This window comes from Ambystoma mexicanum, chromosome 1q, assembly GCF_040938575.1.
Source record: "Ambystoma mexicanum isolate Mex_15411 chromosome 1q, UKY_AmexF1_1, whole genome shotgun sequence".
NCBI classification, from domain to species: Eukaryota; Metazoa; Chordata; class Amphibia; order Caudata; family Ambystomatidae; genus Ambystoma; species Ambystoma mexicanum.
The window spans coordinates 669,160,453-669,179,319 of NC_090922.1; the positions used below are offsets into that span (position 1 = coordinate 669,160,453).

The following is an 18,867-nucleotide window of genomic DNA, read 5'->3' on the forward strand; positions in this document are numbered from 1 at the left end:
AAACCATTAAAGAGGTGGTAGATGACTTGACCAAAGGGATAGGAATGTAGAGGAGCAGCTGCATGCCTCTGCAGGTAATCCTGCCCCCTGCCACCTATATGTTGGAAATCGAAGACTACGCCATGTTTGACACCAGCAGTTATGCCAATTCCGCAGCGAGCGTTTGAGAAAAGGTATCTTCTGAGAAAACCCTATTGAATGTATTCCTGAAGAGATGACAATCTGATAACAATCATATTCCCTGAAGGAATATAAAAAAGAGTGAAAGAGAAGCTGGTGACGTCACAAGAGATGAGTGTGACGCACTGAGAATACTGACTGAAGAGAATGTATGGATCTTACGGAAACTGATGACGAAGTTAAGAATCGAGTAAACTTTTATAGGCAGAAAAGAAGATTGCACGCATGCCAAGTGCTATAGAAATGCAACCGTTCAATGATTGTACAGACGCTGTAACACAAGTAGACTAAGTGATCCTAGAAGCTGGCAATACATAGTGAATAGGCTGCAGGCAAAGCCTCCATTGTATAGAAGCTGGACATCGGTGTCATGAATTTTAGTATGCCAGAACCCATGGAGAGGAAAGGTTGAGAATTGTGTCGCAGCACGAATAAGCTGAGACTGTGGAAGAGCCTGGCAGGGCTTTCTGGCCTGGCATCAAAACAGAAGTAGCCAAACTCGGTTATCTATTCTTGAAAGCAATAAATGTTAGAAGGATGAATCATCCTTTATAGAGGGACAAAGAAAGAACACCAAGAGTGCCACGTTCTATTCATTTAAGACATTTAAATGCTGCAGAATGGACCAGGGTCATGGTCTCCTGTCACGTGAGCTGTGGATGGAAATAGAGTTGAGCTTGGAGTCCTAGAACAACGATAGTGAAAGCCTTTACTCCCATATATTCCCACAGACAAGGATACTTTGCAAGGCCAAGTTCAAAGACAATCTGCATGGCAGAAGGCATGAGTGCTGAGAGATATTGGGCTAATTGGGTGGGAAGGTAAAGTCAAGTCCACCTCCTGGCACCTGGGAATGAGCTTACCTGCTGCTAAGTGAACCGAATGTTCCAGACATGGCATGAGCGTGCCAACCAATTGTAGAAGGCATATAACGAAGGTCCTCATAGTTCGAAAGCCAATGATATGCTGTGTTCTTAACAGTGTTGAAGATTTCATGTTTTAATGGTAGGCATAAGCTGTCCACATGACAGTAGACAGCCAATCACAATCCCTGCCCTTATAGAAAGTATACTTATATGTTCCCCTTGAACGTATCACAATCCCTCGTAGGTTTTTCTAATTTTCATCGTAGTATGATGTATTTTTTGCATATAAGGATGTTTTTAAGTGAAATTTGTCAAACTGAGTGTACGTCCGTTGATGTCCATTGTAACCTCCCTGTTTTATATAATTTTTAATAAAACAACAACCTTTGCCATCTTCCTGAGTTGGTTTGATTTTTTGGACTCAGAGTTATTCTGCGAACCACATCCATTGCGTGCACGATACTAAAGAACCAGAAGTTTGCCCCCTTCTCCCTTCTAGGGTGGGGATGGCCTGCCAAGCCCCCACATCACCTCTTACCATAACCCTTAAACCACTAACCACTATATTGGGGAGGGAGTTGGCTTTCTGAAATACCATTGGGTTTCTGCTGTTTCTCCATAAAACAATGCTTACGAATACCGGGCTAATGGAAGAACATGTTCTCAATTGTAGGTGTTCTTGGGCTGTAATGGTCCTATTTGTTCCATGTCTTTGATCCAGGGAACCACCAGATCTGCCATTGTATACCACTTTCATTCAAATCTTTATGGTACAATATTACATTCTGTGATTTTCTGGGTTTCGGGCACAACATAGGCTTGGCCTATGAAAATATGAGTTATTTGTTATTGGGCTAATATAAACTTCATCATCTAGTGAAGAGTACATTCTATATTGCTCATGTGTATTAAGAAAGGAAACTTTTGATCAAAAAAGCCTGGAAGAGAGTGCTTAAGATTGGCGCTATCAGTAAAATGTCTAGAAGCTTTGTTTGATCAAGCCCTACCTTTTGAGACATTCAATGGTGTGCAGTTGATTAACGAATTGGGAGATTTGGCCATAAACCAGGGATCTTCAGAGATGAGCCCTTCTATGTCCTAGATGTAGGACTGATATTGTACAATATATTATTTGACAAGTTTGAAAAGGAATCAAAGTTAAATATTTAAGCTTTATAGACCCAGCCTGAAGGCTGCACCATGGGTTTTGGGCCATACAAACCGAGTTAAAGGCGCGAGTGCAGCAATGGTGTTTAACAAGGTTTAAGGACCCATAACTCCTGATATGCCTGAGGGCAAGCTCTATTAAGCTATTATGACCAATTGTTGGGGTGGAGGTGTTAAAAAAATGACAGAATCTGCCTGCAGTGTCTGCCGATAACTGGCTGGTTCCTAGTAAACTGAGCATGTATAAACATGCTGATGGAGAAGGGAGGGGCGGGGCTTCCTAAAACAGCAGAAATAAAGAGTGGTAGTCGGTGGGACCAGGCAAGATAAAGGGCAGTGTCATGAGGGAGCAGTTCACTTGGGTCATGTAGACAAAGAGAAACCTGGGTTTCAAGTTAGAGAGCAGGGTGGGGATTCAGACTACCCGGGTCCAGTCTGTCAGGTGCAGCCCGAGCGAGGAGTCAATTGGCGTGTCTCTCAGAATAGCGCTCCTATGATGAAAGGGAACGCCATGCTGAGAAGCCTGCATCCGGTGTCAAAGCAAGGCACGTCAAGAAGAAGGGCAGTGTCTGGGGGAGCTGTTCACCTGGGTCACATGTACAAGGAGCAACATGGGTTTTAAGACAAGGAGCAGGGTTGGTGGTTCAGAATGCCAGAGTCGACTCTGTCAGGTGCAGCCCGGGCGAGGAGGTGAGCCGTGGATCTCTCAAAATAGCACTCCTGTGATGAGAGGGAACACCACGATGAGAGTCCTGCCTGCGGCGCACCCTGGGGGAGCAAGGGGCTCCCCCTAATTGGCCAATTTCTGGGCCCATTATTAGATTTCTGAATGATACTAGCTCATATGTCCAAGAAATTGGCCAATCTGAGAGTGCCACATCACTCCCAAGGGTCCAAATGATGATTAAGACAAACAGGAGGGGATTCTGGAACCATACATTTGTAAGGCCGATAAGGAACATAATATGAATAATTATAGAGTGATGGTAGTTAAAGATATACAGTACTCATCTGGTCTATTTGGAAGCCCACATCTTGTGGGATTTTGAAAGAAGATTGGTTAGCACATTCAGATAGGTTCTTGGGGTAAGTAAGGTGAGGAGAATAACGAGAACCCTAAGAGATAGCCATCAGACCAGAAGAAAGAGCACAATTTTGGAACAACTGGGTCAAAACCTCAGACACGCCCGTACCCTACGATATGCTTGCAGACAGAGAACAAGAAACCCCCCACGAGAGAGTTTAGAAATGTGAGATCATTGTGACAGAATACCATCGACATGACAAAAGGGAAAAGAAATTGCACAGGCCTCTAGTGCAAGAGACTAGAAGGCAAACTAACTAGATGTTTAAAGTGAGGTATCAGGATGACTGGGAAAAGAAGATGCGCTCAATTCACAAAGGGCGCCTGCATGGGCAGATCGAGGATGTGCCCATTCAGATGACATTCTGTGTTGCCCCAATGGGTAATAGCGTACATCATTTATTTGGAAGGTGTGCATGGAAGTGGGAAATGTCTTAAAGGCTCTCAAATCAGCCGTTTTGCTTCATTAGTCTTTTAGGGTTAAATTCACTGCTACCACTCACGCCCGGTCTAGGAGCCACCGAAAAACTAGTGTCAGGTGTGCACATTCATCGCGGCCAGTCGCGAGTGCATATTCAAGGAGGTCGGCATTTTCCACGCAATAACTGGGTGCTGTTCCTCCTTCCACAGTCCTCGCGGTCGCAGCCGCTGATTAGACCGTCAACCACAGCCCCAGTGGGGAGAATTGATGAATGTTTTTACATCTGTGAATGTTTCTGAGAGCCACTGGCCACGGTCTGCCTGGCCCCAAGAGGGCCAACGCCTTTCTGTCTAGGTTTCCAGGTCGAGAGACCAGTCAAGTCTGAGTGACCACATAATGTTCTTGTCTCATAAGCAGATGTATCCACGTTGGGGCACTATTGCGCAGCAGCAACAGCTTTCAGTGTCAGTACATCCTGAACTTTCTTTGTTTCTACTACTAGGGCTCAACAAACTGCCTCCACTGGAGAAGCGCATGGAAGATATTGATAAGCAGAGCAAAGTCATAACGCAAAGGTATGTCATGTTCAATATTAAAATACCTTCAGTTAGTTTTTATTCCCCGGATTTTGTTCTGCTTCTCCTTGGATAATGCAAATACAAGTTTAGGGCCAGCAAGTCTTTACTAGGAGAAGGACCCCATTTACAGTGAATACGGCTGCACACAATGCAACAAAGGTTCACTGCAGACATGCACGAGTCTGTAGAACTAGGGTTCTGTGTAATTTTGCAGACGTTTTGTGCTTTTCAGTCCTATTAGGAGCGGTTTGTCAAATGAATTAGGAGTGTGAGTTTATATAGCGTCTGGTTGGCTTTTGCAGGGCAATTTTCAGTGTTGGCACTTGTACACACTCAGTCTAGAAAATGCAACAGTCAAGGTGTGTGCAGGTGTGTAAACTACTGCATGCTGGCTTGCTATTTGCTTTCTGTAATTCATTCTTCCAGTCAGTTTTGGATATTGTACCCTTGAAGCCAGCCCATTCCTCAGCCCAAGTCGGCAGCATCCAACACTGATGGGATGAATAAATCACTCACAGCAAGGATGCGGGTGGGCTGGGATAATGTGCCGCTCTCAGGCTGAAAGCAGCCCATGCAAAATAATAGCTTGACTCGCAAGAGCCTACACCATATTAAAACGAGCAAAGGCCAAACAGTTTTCACTTGTGTGTAGACATGGGATAAGCCCATGCCTTTGCTATGAAGTGATTGACCATAAGATGGCAACAGCTGGAAAATATTGGGAGTACCTGGGCATATGTTGTCAGTGTCTGGAAAACAACAGTCTAATGCTTATACAAGGACCAACAGTTCTGCAATAGGGTTTAGGATGGCCAGGGGAAGTCAATGGGTGGGTAATATCACAGGTGGCCTCAAGAACACACCAACTCTCAAAGACAGGTCCAGGGGCACCCTAAGCGCCGTCGCTATCTTTCTCTCTCTGTCTGAGTGAATCTTAAGCTGTGAACCACAAAAAGAATGTTACAAAGAAGAGGTGCCTTCCATTCTCCCAAGTTGACTTGGGCTTATCCTTGCACACTCTTGCATTCCTTACCCTGATGTTCTATCCCCCATCTCACTTCCTTCTACTCTCCTTCCTTCCTTTCACTCTCCCCCTCTCTCGCTCTTCCCCTGTATTCCGCCGATGTTCTCTGCCTTACTCATAGACTCTCCTCGGCTCCCTACTACTACCCTCCTCGCCACACTATGGTTATCCCCCTTACAGCACTACGACTATCCCCCTCTCCACAGTATTACTCTCACACTTCTGCACTACTTCTTTCCCCATTAGCCCCACTCACACACCTTTCATGCACTCTCACACCCAAGTACCACTTTTTCCCACCAAGCAATACCGCGCCTTGCACACACTTTCAGCAATTCTCCTTCTCCCTTGACCTTGCCTGAACAACTCACACATTCCCGTTTCCTGTGTCCCTTTGGTTCCATGTTATTATTCAACAGGAATTCTTCCGAAGTACTTTAAATTGCCTGAATTATGTAAAAAAAAACCTCACCTTTTAAAAATTATTTTGTTGGGGAGATTCCCCCAAACCACCCTTTCCCTGTACTAATCCCTCTACCCAGGCCCCTCCCCATCCATTTTAACCCCTTACTAACACCCCCATATAATTAGATGACGTTTTTTATACAGAATTCTGTCGAAGTAAAGTACTTCGAGTGAATTCCGGTCAAGAAAATGACTGGATACCGTCTCTTTTAATTCTTGCCCTTCCCTCTCCATTAGTTCTCTTCCTCTGCTGGTTTCCTGAGCAACCGCTGGCTTCCTTCCTCCCAGTGACTGGGTCGCAGGTAGGAAATCCCATATAATGGGCTGAACGCCCTGCTCCCTGTTTTGTGCGTGGGTCCCCTGGCATGTGGTAATGGCAGCCTGCTCAGAATGCAATTAATGTGCAAGGTCATATTGGGATCTGCAGTGCCGGTTGACATAGGAATCAGTCTGTGGCCTTGCTAAAGGTAGGTACCATGTCAAATTGTGGCATATAGAGCATCCAGAGTGTGGTCTGCCGGAATCCTGCCGAAGGTAAACTCAGGGCTGTGGTCTGGAGCATGCAATGCATCTGGATTGCTGGTTGCATGGGTGGGTGGGTAGGTGCAGCGTTTCTGCTCTCTCCCGGTTGGGTTGCTCGTTCTATCCACCGCTAAGCCTTCTGGGTGATGTGGTCTATGAGAAAATAGAAAGAAACTAGCCAGCATAGTGCTTAACAGTTATGGTATAGGAAAAGGTTGTACTGAGTTATTTCAGGCAGGCAGGGGTAGAAGGTACATAGAATGGTACCCTCCCAACTCCCACACCCGCCTCTAGCGCAGGACTGGCTTTAGTAAAGACAGTGGAAGGCCTCCTGCCAGAGTTTGAGAGGGGTCCTCAGACCCTCTTAACAGGGTTATGGTCCTGTCACAGTAAATAGTCAAACGCCCAAAAGCCGCATGTCTGTCACATCACATCTTCCTCCTATCTGCATTTCAATGCAATGTTTTTGTTTACTTCATATCCGTTGCAGTTACAACCGAAATGTCACCTAATAGCCAAAACAAAAAATGTCCCTTTGCTGGTTCAACACCCCATTTGCATTCGGAGTGGAATTCTACCCCATACCGACCCCCCTCCTTTTCAGTTCCATACCCACAGAGGCAGCAACCATTTCAACTGAAAGGGGTCTCTACCTCTTCTGACTATGAGCAAAAAAGTTCAAAGGCTTTTCTCAAGTCACCATTAACTATTTAATCTCCCCTTCCGGAGGTCTTTCTTTATTCTGCAATGCAATAGCCAAAAACCATGTCGCATAATAATCTGTTTACCAGACACCGCCTTTATTGATTTAGCTAGGATGTTATCACAAACTCATGGCTCAAGTTAGGCTCTGAGCATGTACATATTCAAGGAGTGGGCCACACGTTTTAGATGTGAAAGCACTTGCAATGTGCAATATCATAAACTAGACATGGTGCCACTATAAAGTTGAATTCGTAACCAAACGGAGGAATACCCAAAAGGTATTCAATAACTACACGCATACTTTGCTCTGCTTCATGCTTGGTTCTGAGACAACCTGCTTTGAGCTTAATCAATATAGGTATGGCTAATATTAGCCAGACGAATTGAGACATTATTTAAATATTTAAACTGGGAAAACCACACATTGCAATTTTCATAACAGGAAAAGTAGGTTGCAATATATGTATCCATCTGAAATCCACCACCCACCTTAATTGCTTTAATGAGGAATTGTGCACTAAATTCAAGTCCCAAGCAGAGATTTCAAGGTGCCTCTAGTGCACACCCCACTTAATACTACATTTTAATTTGTAGTCTTGTACTTGTAGTCTAACGCTCACAGGTGGGGGCGCCAAATAATTTATGATAGAGGCAAGTCAGAGCCGAGCCATGTGGCCAGGCTTGGCGCTAAGAGCCAGATGCAAGCCGAGCCACCACAGGCTGCATGCCTTGTTATTTACATCCCACCATCAAAACCCGTACCTGTCGTCATGCCGGTTAACCCACCCAACAAGAACTCAATAACTGGCCACCTTCTCCCTGTCTCCCTGTCTCCCACAACACATATCTGCCCCCATAATAGGAAACCTATACCTGACATCCCAATTTTGGTAGAAGGAATGAAATGATTTGTTCAGGATCACACACGTCCTGCAGGATGGGATTGGATCCCAGTCTTCACCTTAAACACTTCTCGTCTCTACCTGACATAAATGTGCGATGCATGGTTTTCCGGCGCTAAAATAATTCTGTTTCAAAAAGATCTCGTAAAAGTAAGCAAATCACAATGTAAACATGTCTGACAAATATATTAAACATTATGTTAAGAAAACGTGTATATAGATGTTTCTCCATCCTGAATGGAGTATTACACATACCAGATTGCAAAGCAATGTCGGCCTAAACAATCCCCTGCCTTTGCAACTGTACTTCCAAGACTTAGACAAAACAACACATTGGGCCTCATTACACGGACAGCGGGAAGAGTTAACGGTCACCGTTAATGCTACCAGTGACCGTTAACCCTTACCGCCTTACTACGAGGTCCCTTTGCGGGTTGGAGACTTTAACGCCTGCTTTTTGCAGGCGTTAAAAACCAACCCGCAAAGGGACCAGGGAGCTAATTACGGTACCGCAATTTGTGGTGCCGTAATTAGCACCTTCCCCATTCCCATTATGCCCTATGGGGCAAAAATGGGAATGGGGAAGGGCAATGGGGGAAGGGGGAATTACCGCCCCACCAACCTTGGAATAGGGCGGTAATTCCCCTTTCCTCCAAGGCGGTGCCGGTATTTTACCGGCATGGACCAAGGTGCCAATGGCACCTTGGTCCACCTCCGTACCGTGTAATGAGGCCCATTGCGTGAAAGTCAGCTACTTTTAGATATTTGAAACAGACTTGGAGCTGGTTATTGTGCACAGATTCTAGTATTGCTCGAATCATCGCTGAGCAATCCTCAGTCATTCAGCAGGCACAAGTGGAAGAAACAGGCAGCACCCACAGGTACTTCATGGTGGGAGACTGAGGTCAAAAGCTAAGTGGCTGTGTGGCAGGTGGATAGCCTCGTGTCTAGGCAAGCACCCCCCTTCCCCAAGACCAGTGTGACCTCCCTCTGCTTCATTCACAAACTAGGTAGTAGGTGGAGAACCGAAGTCACTGCCCATATCATAGGGTCTGGACGATAAAGAAAAAATATGCTTGCAGACTCTTCATACAGTAATGCAAAATGCCCCAAGCAAACACTCTTGCCCACCAAACAATATAGTATATCATCTATTTCACTTTTCTGTTAGGGGAGAAACACATCTCAAAAGTGACAGAGCAATGGTCAAATAAGGGATACCTCAGCCTGGGGTGTTTACCTTATACATGGTGAATATTTCTATTATGCTTGGAGCAAAAACTGTATCTAAGTGGGGAAGTTTGTCTAGTGCACATTTAACAGAGTCCCGTATAAGTGATTACAATTGTGCCAGCCAAATTAAATATGATCCATGTTACTAGAGTGATCTGCCCAGGATAGCATAGACTGGTCAGGTGTGGAATGCCAGTTTTCTGGTTGCACAGCTGGAAATTCTTAAGGTTTCAGACCACATATGATCGCATTGCATTTTTTGTTTTTCAGCAACATGCAAGAGATAAAAAAAATACTCTCTGCAAGAAGATGATTGCATGCAGTTCTTATAACTGGATGTTAGTGTCATTTTCATTTACTCTGTGAATGTAACAGAAGATAATGTGATGTTTGACTTGGCTTTAGCTGGGCTGTTCCTTCACAAATGCACTTGAGGCAAACCAGGGCCAGGCCTTTGGCTCTAACCGAGCTTGAGACGCCTGTGGCTCCCCCACCTCTCATAACATTTATTGGAAGAAAACTCAAATCCACATGTGTTAGAATGCAAGAAAAACCTACATCACCGGATGTATGAAATGCTCTCACCCGACATGCTGTGATGTGAAATCTCTTCAAGTAGAAGATTTAGGTTCACATGTCCTTAACAAGAAATAGACACTTTTAGCTTTATAGTTTAAAGGCTGTTAATGAGTAAAATAATCTAGATTAATTGGGCCTCATTACGACCCAGGCGCTAAGTGGTGAACGGCGCCGTAAAAGGCTGCGGCGCCGTTAACCACTTAGCGCCTTACTACGAGGTCCCTTTGCGGGACCCCACCTGAACAGCTGGTCTGGACCAGCTGTCAAAGTAGGGACCCGCAAAGGGACTTCTCAGGCAATTACGGTACCGCAATTTGCGGTACCGTAATTGCCGCCTTCCCCATTCCCATTGAGCCCGATGGGGCAAAAATGGGAATGGGGAAGGGCCATGGTGAAATGGGGAAATACCGCCCCGCCAACCTTGGAATGGGGTGGTATTTCCCCATTTCACCATGGCGGACTCGTTACAACACCGGCACCAACCATGGTGCTAATAGCGCCATGGTTTAGCGCCGGTGTTGTAATGAGGGCCATTGTCACTAAAATCATGAATTTTCACTGAAAGACGGCGACCAAGCACTTAAGCCAAGTCTCTTTGTTTTCACCACTTGCACAATGCTATCTCAGTTACGTTGCCTCATGGCCGAATGCTCTTTATGCCAGAGCCCAATAGACTAGGAGGGTGTCTGAGTCACAGCTCCTTAAACTAGAAAGCACTCAGACTAGGGGAGTCCCATACTAGTAGGATACCACTAACAGAACCTACAATACTATGAGGGTGTCAGCATCTTGGTGTCAAATCCCCTCAGATTACAAGTGTAAGTTCTGTTCGATAAGTAGGGTGTATGTGTAAGGACCTTCCTAAAATGGGCTCCATGTCAATAACACTAAGATAAGTAGGTTGTTGTGGAAATGACTGTTTGTATGAAAGGGAGATGTTGTGCAAATGACTGTTTGTAGGAAGGGAGATGTTATGATGTGAGTTGGTCCTGTTCTTTCTCACTGGCCATAAATGTATGCTGATGGAATGTTGGTGTATGGATGATGACAGCTCAGGGGAATGCTGAGTGAGTGTGATGTATGAGTGTTCCATGAATGTCGACAGTTGGGGGCCTGAGCTGGATGTGTGAGGATGGCCGGTGGGTGTCTCTTGTGCCACTGGATGTATACCTTTATCTGCCTTCCCATGTACTCTGTAAATACCTACAAGTAACTGGACATGTGTATATATGTACCTATGTACAATAAAGCTACCTGGACTACTACTATGGCTCCACAGCTGGTCTGTGTGTGGACAGTGCTCATCGCTCCAGGGTATTTACAACATAGGTGCATGTCCCACACTAAGAGGATTTCAGAACCCAACCAAATGTGTCTCAGCAGAGACAGGAACCAAAATCTTCACAGGTACCCAAAGGCGCACATCCCCTAGCGTCAAGCAAACAGAATAGGTGTGTTTTGTTATGCTGATCTCAGAGTCCTGTTATCCAGCTAGGATTACGTTCAAAATGTTGTCAAGTGTAGGAAACACAACAGATAATGTTATAAGATACGTTATTTCGCATCGTTTATAATATAGTGATTGTCATGATGGGTACAACAGAACAAACATGACAACTAGATAGGTTTCAACACCTTTATTTTATTATGGAGAGGAAAGGTTGGAGGAAGACGTAGTGGATGGGAATTCAACATAAATGGGAGCGTCTAAAGAAACAATGGGATAAAGGGTTCTCTGAAGGCCTTTTAAGGATCTATGTCCTGAGTCCAAACATTAGTCTACCTTGCAATCTCCTGGGCTTCCACCCAGGATGTAGTTTTTCTTTTAGTCACTCAATCAAAGGAAGTTTAAACGGCCCAGTGCACTGTTTTTGTTTACTTGGCCTTAAACATTGTCTTTGCCATTAAACTGCTACTGGTGTAAACAACAGAGAAATGCCTAGAGCGAGAAGGATAGAGTAATGTATCCTTCTTGACTCTAGGCATTTCTCCTTTGTGATTATGGGTAAGAATTCTCCCATAAATCTAGGTACTTCTGGGCAAGACTTTCTCCAACCCTAACTGGGTTCGGAAGTGTTGCAAGGTTCTTTCATTGTTTGTTTGTTTGTTTTGTATTGTTTGTTTTATTACTTGTATTGCGCACCAAACCCGTGGGTATCACGGCACATTGCATAAAACAATTTACAGCTTAGTTACACATCAGCATAATCACATACAAATTACAGAATAGTTACACATCAAAACAAATCATATACATAGGAGTTGTTCAGGATGGAGGCAGTATATATCCTGAGGATGCAGATAAAAGAATGAGGAACCAGATAGTGTATACAGATATGTAAAAGGTGAGCCAGAGTTGGCCAAAACATGAACTATTGGTCGGACATGGGCAGGTAGAGTATGCTACTTAGAGGAAGCTCTATCTGAGTTCAGTGAGGAGGAGAGTAAGAATAGCGAGGGCAAGGGGATTACTTGTCAGAGTCTTTGAACCATTTTATGAGGTTCTGACAGAATTTTAGGTAAAATTGAACTAGTCGCAGAGGAGGGGGTAGGGAGTTCCAGAGTTCAGCTGCCTTGACCAGGAAGCTGCGTCCCCCGGCTCTGGAGAGTTTAAATCTTGGGACTGAAAGGCAATTAGTGCTAGATAATCTGGTGAGTCTTTTGGGAGTTTTTCTGGTGAGTCTCTCTGTAAGCTAACAGGGTGCAGCGTTGTTTAGACATTTATGTGTGAGTGAAGCAACTTATTGGACTGCAGGCGTTGCAGCTGCCACTAGGAACTACGTGTGTGCCCCCAGATGACTTCTCCTTAGCTGTTCTTCTCAAGGCCTGGCTCCTGATAGCTTTGTGACCCAGATCACCATCAGGCACTTTAGTATAGCCATTCCTTTCAATCTGGTCTGGACTATGGTGTGACTTCATTGTCACATTCACTCCATGTTCTGTGTAATTGACCTCCTTAGCCGGGTGAACACAGGTTCTGACTCTCCTCTACTCCTACTCCTTTTCAGTCTCCGCTCACTACAACACTCTCTAGAATGCTGTACTAAAACCCACTACGTCGGGAGATTTCTTCCTTTTTTATGTAGGTGCTTATTGAATAATTGATATAATGAGTATTCGGGTTCATGGATCCGTTTTATTATTATTGACCTTGTTGTTGATAGGTAATCTCCTTGTGGTTCCACCTCCTCCCAAGTGGATTGACATTCAGTTGTACGTCTTCTAAGGTGTTGCGACAGGTTCATTAATTGTAATTGCCCAATGTCCCAGGTCCGTGTTCCAAGCTCACAAAAACGCTGGTGGCCATTTTGAGATCAGGGAGCATTGTCATTGTTGACCCCTCATCCTGTTTCTCACCTCCGCGTTCATCAGTGTTTTCCTCTCTTCTCTGCACTTATGCAACATGTAACATGGATGCTCGTGCACAGTGTTCTCTGGGGCTAAAATATATTTTTCATACACTGGACCTGTGGCTAAAATCGGATCTGTATGTAAAATCTCTCCATACCTGAAATGTTCACAATGCCTTTCCCGGGGCTTTATTTTACTGGTTTGTTATCCCCAAATGGAGAGTAGCAGGCCCTGGTAATTCCTTCTGGGTCCTGTTGCATTCTCTACAACTTTGGGGAATGGGAGAGTCCTGGGCTGATTTGGACAGTGAAAGGCTCTAGAAAACACCTGATGGAGGACTGTGGAACCATTGGGTTTCCACTATGGAGTGTCTTTCGTGGACGCATCACAGCCAGTGCCATTTCCTCACCCCAGAAGTTCGCCACACTCACTCCTTGTGGTTTGATCACATGATTGTGTGATCAGGAGCAGTGATATTTACCTAGCCAGTCTTCAGTAGACAGTCAGTCATTCAGTATTTTCCAATGGAGCGGGTAGCAGAGCATGTGGGGGTGAAGGGAGGAGAGCATTTGGGGTTGAAGGGAGTAGAACAGCCTACCAAACAGTTCCAGGCTTCCAGCTTGGTAAACGTTCAGGAGTCCTGAGGGGAGTCCCACATATGGAGGTTTCAAAAAAAGCAGAGGGGCTGCAGGTGGTTGAACGAGAAAGGAGAAGAAAGCATCACTGGCAGCATGCCCCACAGTGAACTGTCAATCAACAAAATGTTGGTATGCAAAAGTCTTCAGAAAACAACTTTACCCTGCACATGGAACACAAAAACCTCATAGAGATCCAGGAGGCGCCAAGAAAGTCACCTCCCTCTTGGCTCACCTTGCAGTCAAACTACTCGCCATCACCTTTATAGCTGGACATATGATGTATGTCACATGAAGAAAGCAGTCTTTCATCTCCCCTTACACGCTTCGAATGTCAGCAAGTATGAAGGTGACGACGGAAAGACAGAACAAGATGGAGGAGGCACCCCGATAACCGGGACAGGGTCCTCCTCCTCCCTCCTGCCTGGGTTAGGAGGAGGGATAAGTCCAAGCGTGCCAAAAGCGCTGGGAAAGGGCTACAAAAGAAAGGGGCGGGCATAGCCCCATATAAGCGGTGGGCGCTGGCTGCACAGTCTACAGCCTGCAGCAGAAGGACGTGCGCCTCTTGGGAGCCTAAGTGGCGGGGCGCCTCGTGGTAGCAATGAGGGCTCAGCTTCCCCCGAACAAACGGCGCTCTTCCAGCCCAGGAACACCTGTAGGGGAAGGCTGGTCTCAGGCACGAAGGCTTAGGAGAGTTATGATTACTGTGGAATTTGTTGGGAAAAGGGGGAAGCAGGTTTTGGACACGGAGCAGTTGCCACACCTTTGGAACTATTTTCACAATTATTTGCTGTGTTTTCTATTATTTGTGAAAATAAATCTGCAGCCTTTTATGGCAAAAAGAAGACATGTCTCATTCTGCACCTTAGTGGCGGGGAGAAGAAAGGGGCTGAGATGAATGAGCCAGCGTAATGTATATTGGTATAATAATGGACAAATGCCCAAGTTATGAATACATCGTGGCCATACTTACAGTTGCAGCAGAAGGAATGTGAGGCTCTGCCACAATGAAGGTGACACTCTTCATTAGCTGGCCCAACTGCAGACTAAGGAAAGCTGGTTCACTAAAACAAATCCTCGACGCACTTTGAAGCCTTTCTGGAAAGCAAAGGCCAAACCCATCTCTTGGATCTGGCTTAGTAATGTGCAATGGCATATTTTTACAACCTTTCCATCAGATTCCCTCTCATTGTTATAGTGCATTAAGGCCTTCCTGAGATAATGCTGACTGAACAAAGGCTCAAAACCTGACTGGTGGCTAGCCATAGATCACGAGGTAGAACATCTGGTGGGCAGGTTGAGTTGCAACTTCAATCACCAGTACACGGTGAGTGCCCCCCCAGTAGCCAGCATTTTAAATTCAGCTTTGCTCATTTGAGTCCAACCTCTGCAGCATTTCTTTATTTTAAAGTAAAATTCACCCATCTTGCCGACTTATGGCATGTGCATTGCTACTTTTGCAGCCCTCTTCGGTGTTTCCCTCTCCCCAACACCCAATTGGCGCTTGTACCCGTTGGAAACTCCCAGAGGTTCTTACCCTCTTGCTTGGAGTCCCTCGCGGCTATTCCCCCTGCCGCTTGAGACCCGGTAGGTGTCCCCTCAGTAGCCAGCATTTTATATAGAGCTTGCTCATTTGTGGCCCAACTTCGCAGCACTTCTTTACTTTTAAATTAAAATTCATCCATCTTGCCGACTTGCGGCATATCCCATGCTGCTCGCGCAGCCCTCTTCATTATTTCCCTCTCCCTGCCCACCTCCCACTGCGCCCCGACCCCTGATTGGGCCTTGTTCCCGTTTCACGTTCCCCTCAAGGGCAGCCTTTGCCCCGGCCAGCCAACAGCTAAGGGCTCCAAGGCAAAGGGTAGCACAAAAGAAGCAGCTCTGATCCGTGTTTGCCAGTGTTCCCCTGTGAAGCCAGCCACTGTCACCAGCAGCGACTTATAAGGTAAATGTGGTCTGGGTGAGGAGTACAGCAATTACTCTATTCCATTAAAACCCTACCACTATTTTTACCTTAGATACCATAGCACACCGATGTTAGACCGCTACTAAGGAGTAGTTTTCAAATCAATGATGTGTCTCATTTGCAGGTGGTTCCCAAATGTACGCGTTTTCCCCATTTGCCAGGTATCTCAAATCTGACTGTTTTCTACTTGCTACTGTGTCTCAAATGTAGGCATTTTATCCCCATTTGCCAGGTATCTCAAATCTAGCTAGGGGTAGAAAATGCACTGCCACTAAATATCAATAATAAAAACCCACACTTCTGCATACACCATAGGGTCTGTAACTGCAGCATACCAGAATGTAGGACAGGGGAAGGTGTACAGGCCACAGTTAGTCATAACACTGGGTGCAGGACATGGCACTGCTACTAACCAACCCTACTAAAGTCTCACCCTTCTGCATACACCTCTCAAACTCTGAAATAAACACTACCATACCATACCTCTTTAACATAACATAACATAACCAGTACAGATTGGCCCAGTAAGAGATAGGGCATGAATAGGTTAGATGTTATAGGCCTGTTAGAAGCCATAGACTCTGATCGAATCTTCAAACTAGTAGTGACCAATTATGCACCAAGCTCTTAGAGCTCTTCTTCATGAGGTAAACCACCACAGACTCCACCATTGGTAAGTTCGAGGAGCTGTTCTGCAGAAGGTTACCCTAGAGTCTTGGGGCCTCATTACACGGAAGGCGGTGATCCAGGGTGCTATTAGCACCCTGGATCATGCCGGTAAATTACCGGCACCGCCTTGGCGGAAAGGGGATTTACCGCCCCATTCCAAGGTTGGTGGGGCGGTAAATCCCCCTTCCGCCATTGCCCTTCCCCATTCCCATTTCTGCCCCATAGGGCTCTATGGGAATGGGGAAGGCGCTAATTACGGCACCGCAATTTTGCGGTGCCGTAATTAGCTCCGAGGTCCCTTAGCGGGTTGGTTTTTAACGCCTGCAAAAGGCAGGCGTTAAAGCACCAACCCGCTAAGGGACCTCGTAGTAAGGCGGTAATGGTTAATGGTCACCGTTACCATTAACGGTGGCCGTTAACCATTACCGCCTTCCGTGTAATGAGGCCCTTGGTCTCTGAAAACAGCATGTAATCTGTCTTGCATGAAATAACCACTTACCTTTATCGGTACTACATCCAACACGAGTGTGTAGAGGAGCAGATGTATACCTCTGCAGAAGATCCCGCCCCCCTACCGCCTTTGTATTGGAGACATGACACCGTGCCTTGCCTGACACCAGCTATCGTACCAATACTGCAGTGAATATTTGGAAGGAGATATCTATTGAGACAACCCTATCGAATGTACCCCAAAAGTGATGACAACCTGCAGGAAAAACTCCCTGAAGGAATATGAGAAAGAGGAGCAAGAAGACAAAAGTGTTGGTGGACACAGCAGGCTATCACAATTTAACTGGGTAATACATTTCTGAATATAAAAAAGCCAAGGAATTTTCAGTTTAACTGAGCTGGTCACCAGGACTCTTACAATCGTATGAGAGAGCGTAGCTTTCGGGTTTGACCAAATCGCCAGCCAGTGCAACAAAGGGGCCAACAACCACTCATGACCAATGTGCGGGCACCCCAATTCCAAATGTGTACCATAATTAGGTGCAGGCTGCGGTAGCCCGAGTAGTTTTTTCAAGAAGGTATTCTCCACATTTTCAATGTTGGTAATTTTTTCCATACCTCATAATGCGGTCCCATAATTAGTAGCAGTGTTTGTTTGTGCTCTGTACACTTCGAGGATTAAATTAATTGGTTGCCCAAAGCAATTCTTTTGGAATCGGGACAGGCCCCCTAGAACCTGTCTCATCCTCAAACGTTGTTTATCTACGTGACCAAATCCCTGCCAGTTTTCAGTAAAGCAAACTCCTAAATATTCAAATTTAGTAAACCTCGGTATGGGCTCTCCACCGCTCCAAATCGTGCGCATCTTGAGTTGTTTTGAGCCTGTGCTCCTACAGGCCATAACTGCCGATTTTTTGGAGTTCACTGCCAATTTATGGTGGGAGATAAATTGTGTGTAAACATCCACCAAACATTGTAAAGCTATGGGAGTGTGGGCTATTATGACCATATCTTCCGCATAGCCCAATACTGGGAGCGGAACCCCACCTACCCTAATAAAATCAGCATTGTCTCAACCAGAGCCTGATATACTCCATTTATATAAAGGGCAAATAATACTGGGGCCACAACCCTGACGCACACCCAAAAAAGTTTCGAAGAAAGCAGTGCATTGACCCTGGTCACCAAATCTGACACATGCCGAGGTGTTTTCATGAATCAGCTGGAGAACCTTCACCAGGTCCTCTGGATAGCCCATGGACCTGAGCACGGCCCAGAGCATAGCCCTATCCACCTTGTCAAATGCCGTGCTGAGGTCCATGAATGCCAAATATAGTGGCTCCCCCCTGCTGAATATTGATATTGCACCCACCAAATACAAATTCAAAACCTGGTCTCTAGTCCCCAAATGGGGGCGAAACCCATATTGTGAACCCCTGATTCTGAGATCCACTGTTCAAGGCGTTCCAGAACAGCCCGACCAAAGATTTTAAAAGAAGTATCTAACAAAGATATCGGTCTGTAAGAAAGAGGGCTGTCTGGGTCACCCTTCTTAAAAATTGGGTAAATTATTGCCTGTCGCCAGGAGGCTGGGTAGGTACCAAGTTCCAAAAAGGCATTGAAACATTTAGTCAACAATGGGGCCCACACATCCACCTCATCGCGAAAAATATCAGCTGGGATGGCGCCCAGCCCAGCAGCTCGGTTGTGTTTACTGTGACCTCTACCTCATTTAGAGTTAGTCACAAGGACGTACCTCTAGTCCCCGAGTATGGAGTGGTGGGATCCGCTTCATATAGGGAACTAAAATGGTTGGAGCATGCCTTTGCACTTACATTGTTCTCTTTGTAGGTCCTTGTTCTTTTGTAGGGGGAACCCTCCGCCATGAACTCCCAACATTTCTTTAAGTCTCTTAGCTGCACGGCCTGGATGAGTTCTGCCCAAGCAAGGTCTTCTAACTAACTCTTCCTTTCTGGCACAGTATTTTTGTAATACGCCCGGGCACTAATTATCTCCCGCCTTGTGCTATCTTTTGTATGTAAAGTTCTTTTAAAGTTATTCTGTGCTGTC

At 45.6% G+C, this 18,867-nt stretch overlaps 1 protein-coding gene across 4 annotated transcripts in view; it reads left to right on the forward strand.

The window, feature by feature from the left end:
* LOC138535053 (dimethylaniline monooxygenase [N-oxide-forming] 2-like) overlaps nucleotides 1-18,867 on the forward strand; it is a 500,693-nt gene that overhangs the window by 379,886 nt on the left and 101,940 nt on the right. The window contains exons 7-8 of one of the 4 annotated variants that reach the window (XM_069641265.1): nucleotides 4,221-4,297; nucleotides 16,029-16,034. The exons of 1 other annotated variant lie outside the window; for it this stretch is intronic. In XM_069641265.1, the coding sequence (XP_069497366.1) occupies nucleotides 4,221-4,297; nucleotides 16,029-16,034 (83 nt within the window). Of the gene's footprint in view, nucleotides 1-273; nucleotides 296-4,220; nucleotides 4,298-16,028; nucleotides 16,035-18,867 lie in introns of all 4 variants that reach the window. 2 more of the 4 variants (XM_069641268.1, XM_069641267.1) reach the window with 2 other exon arrangements.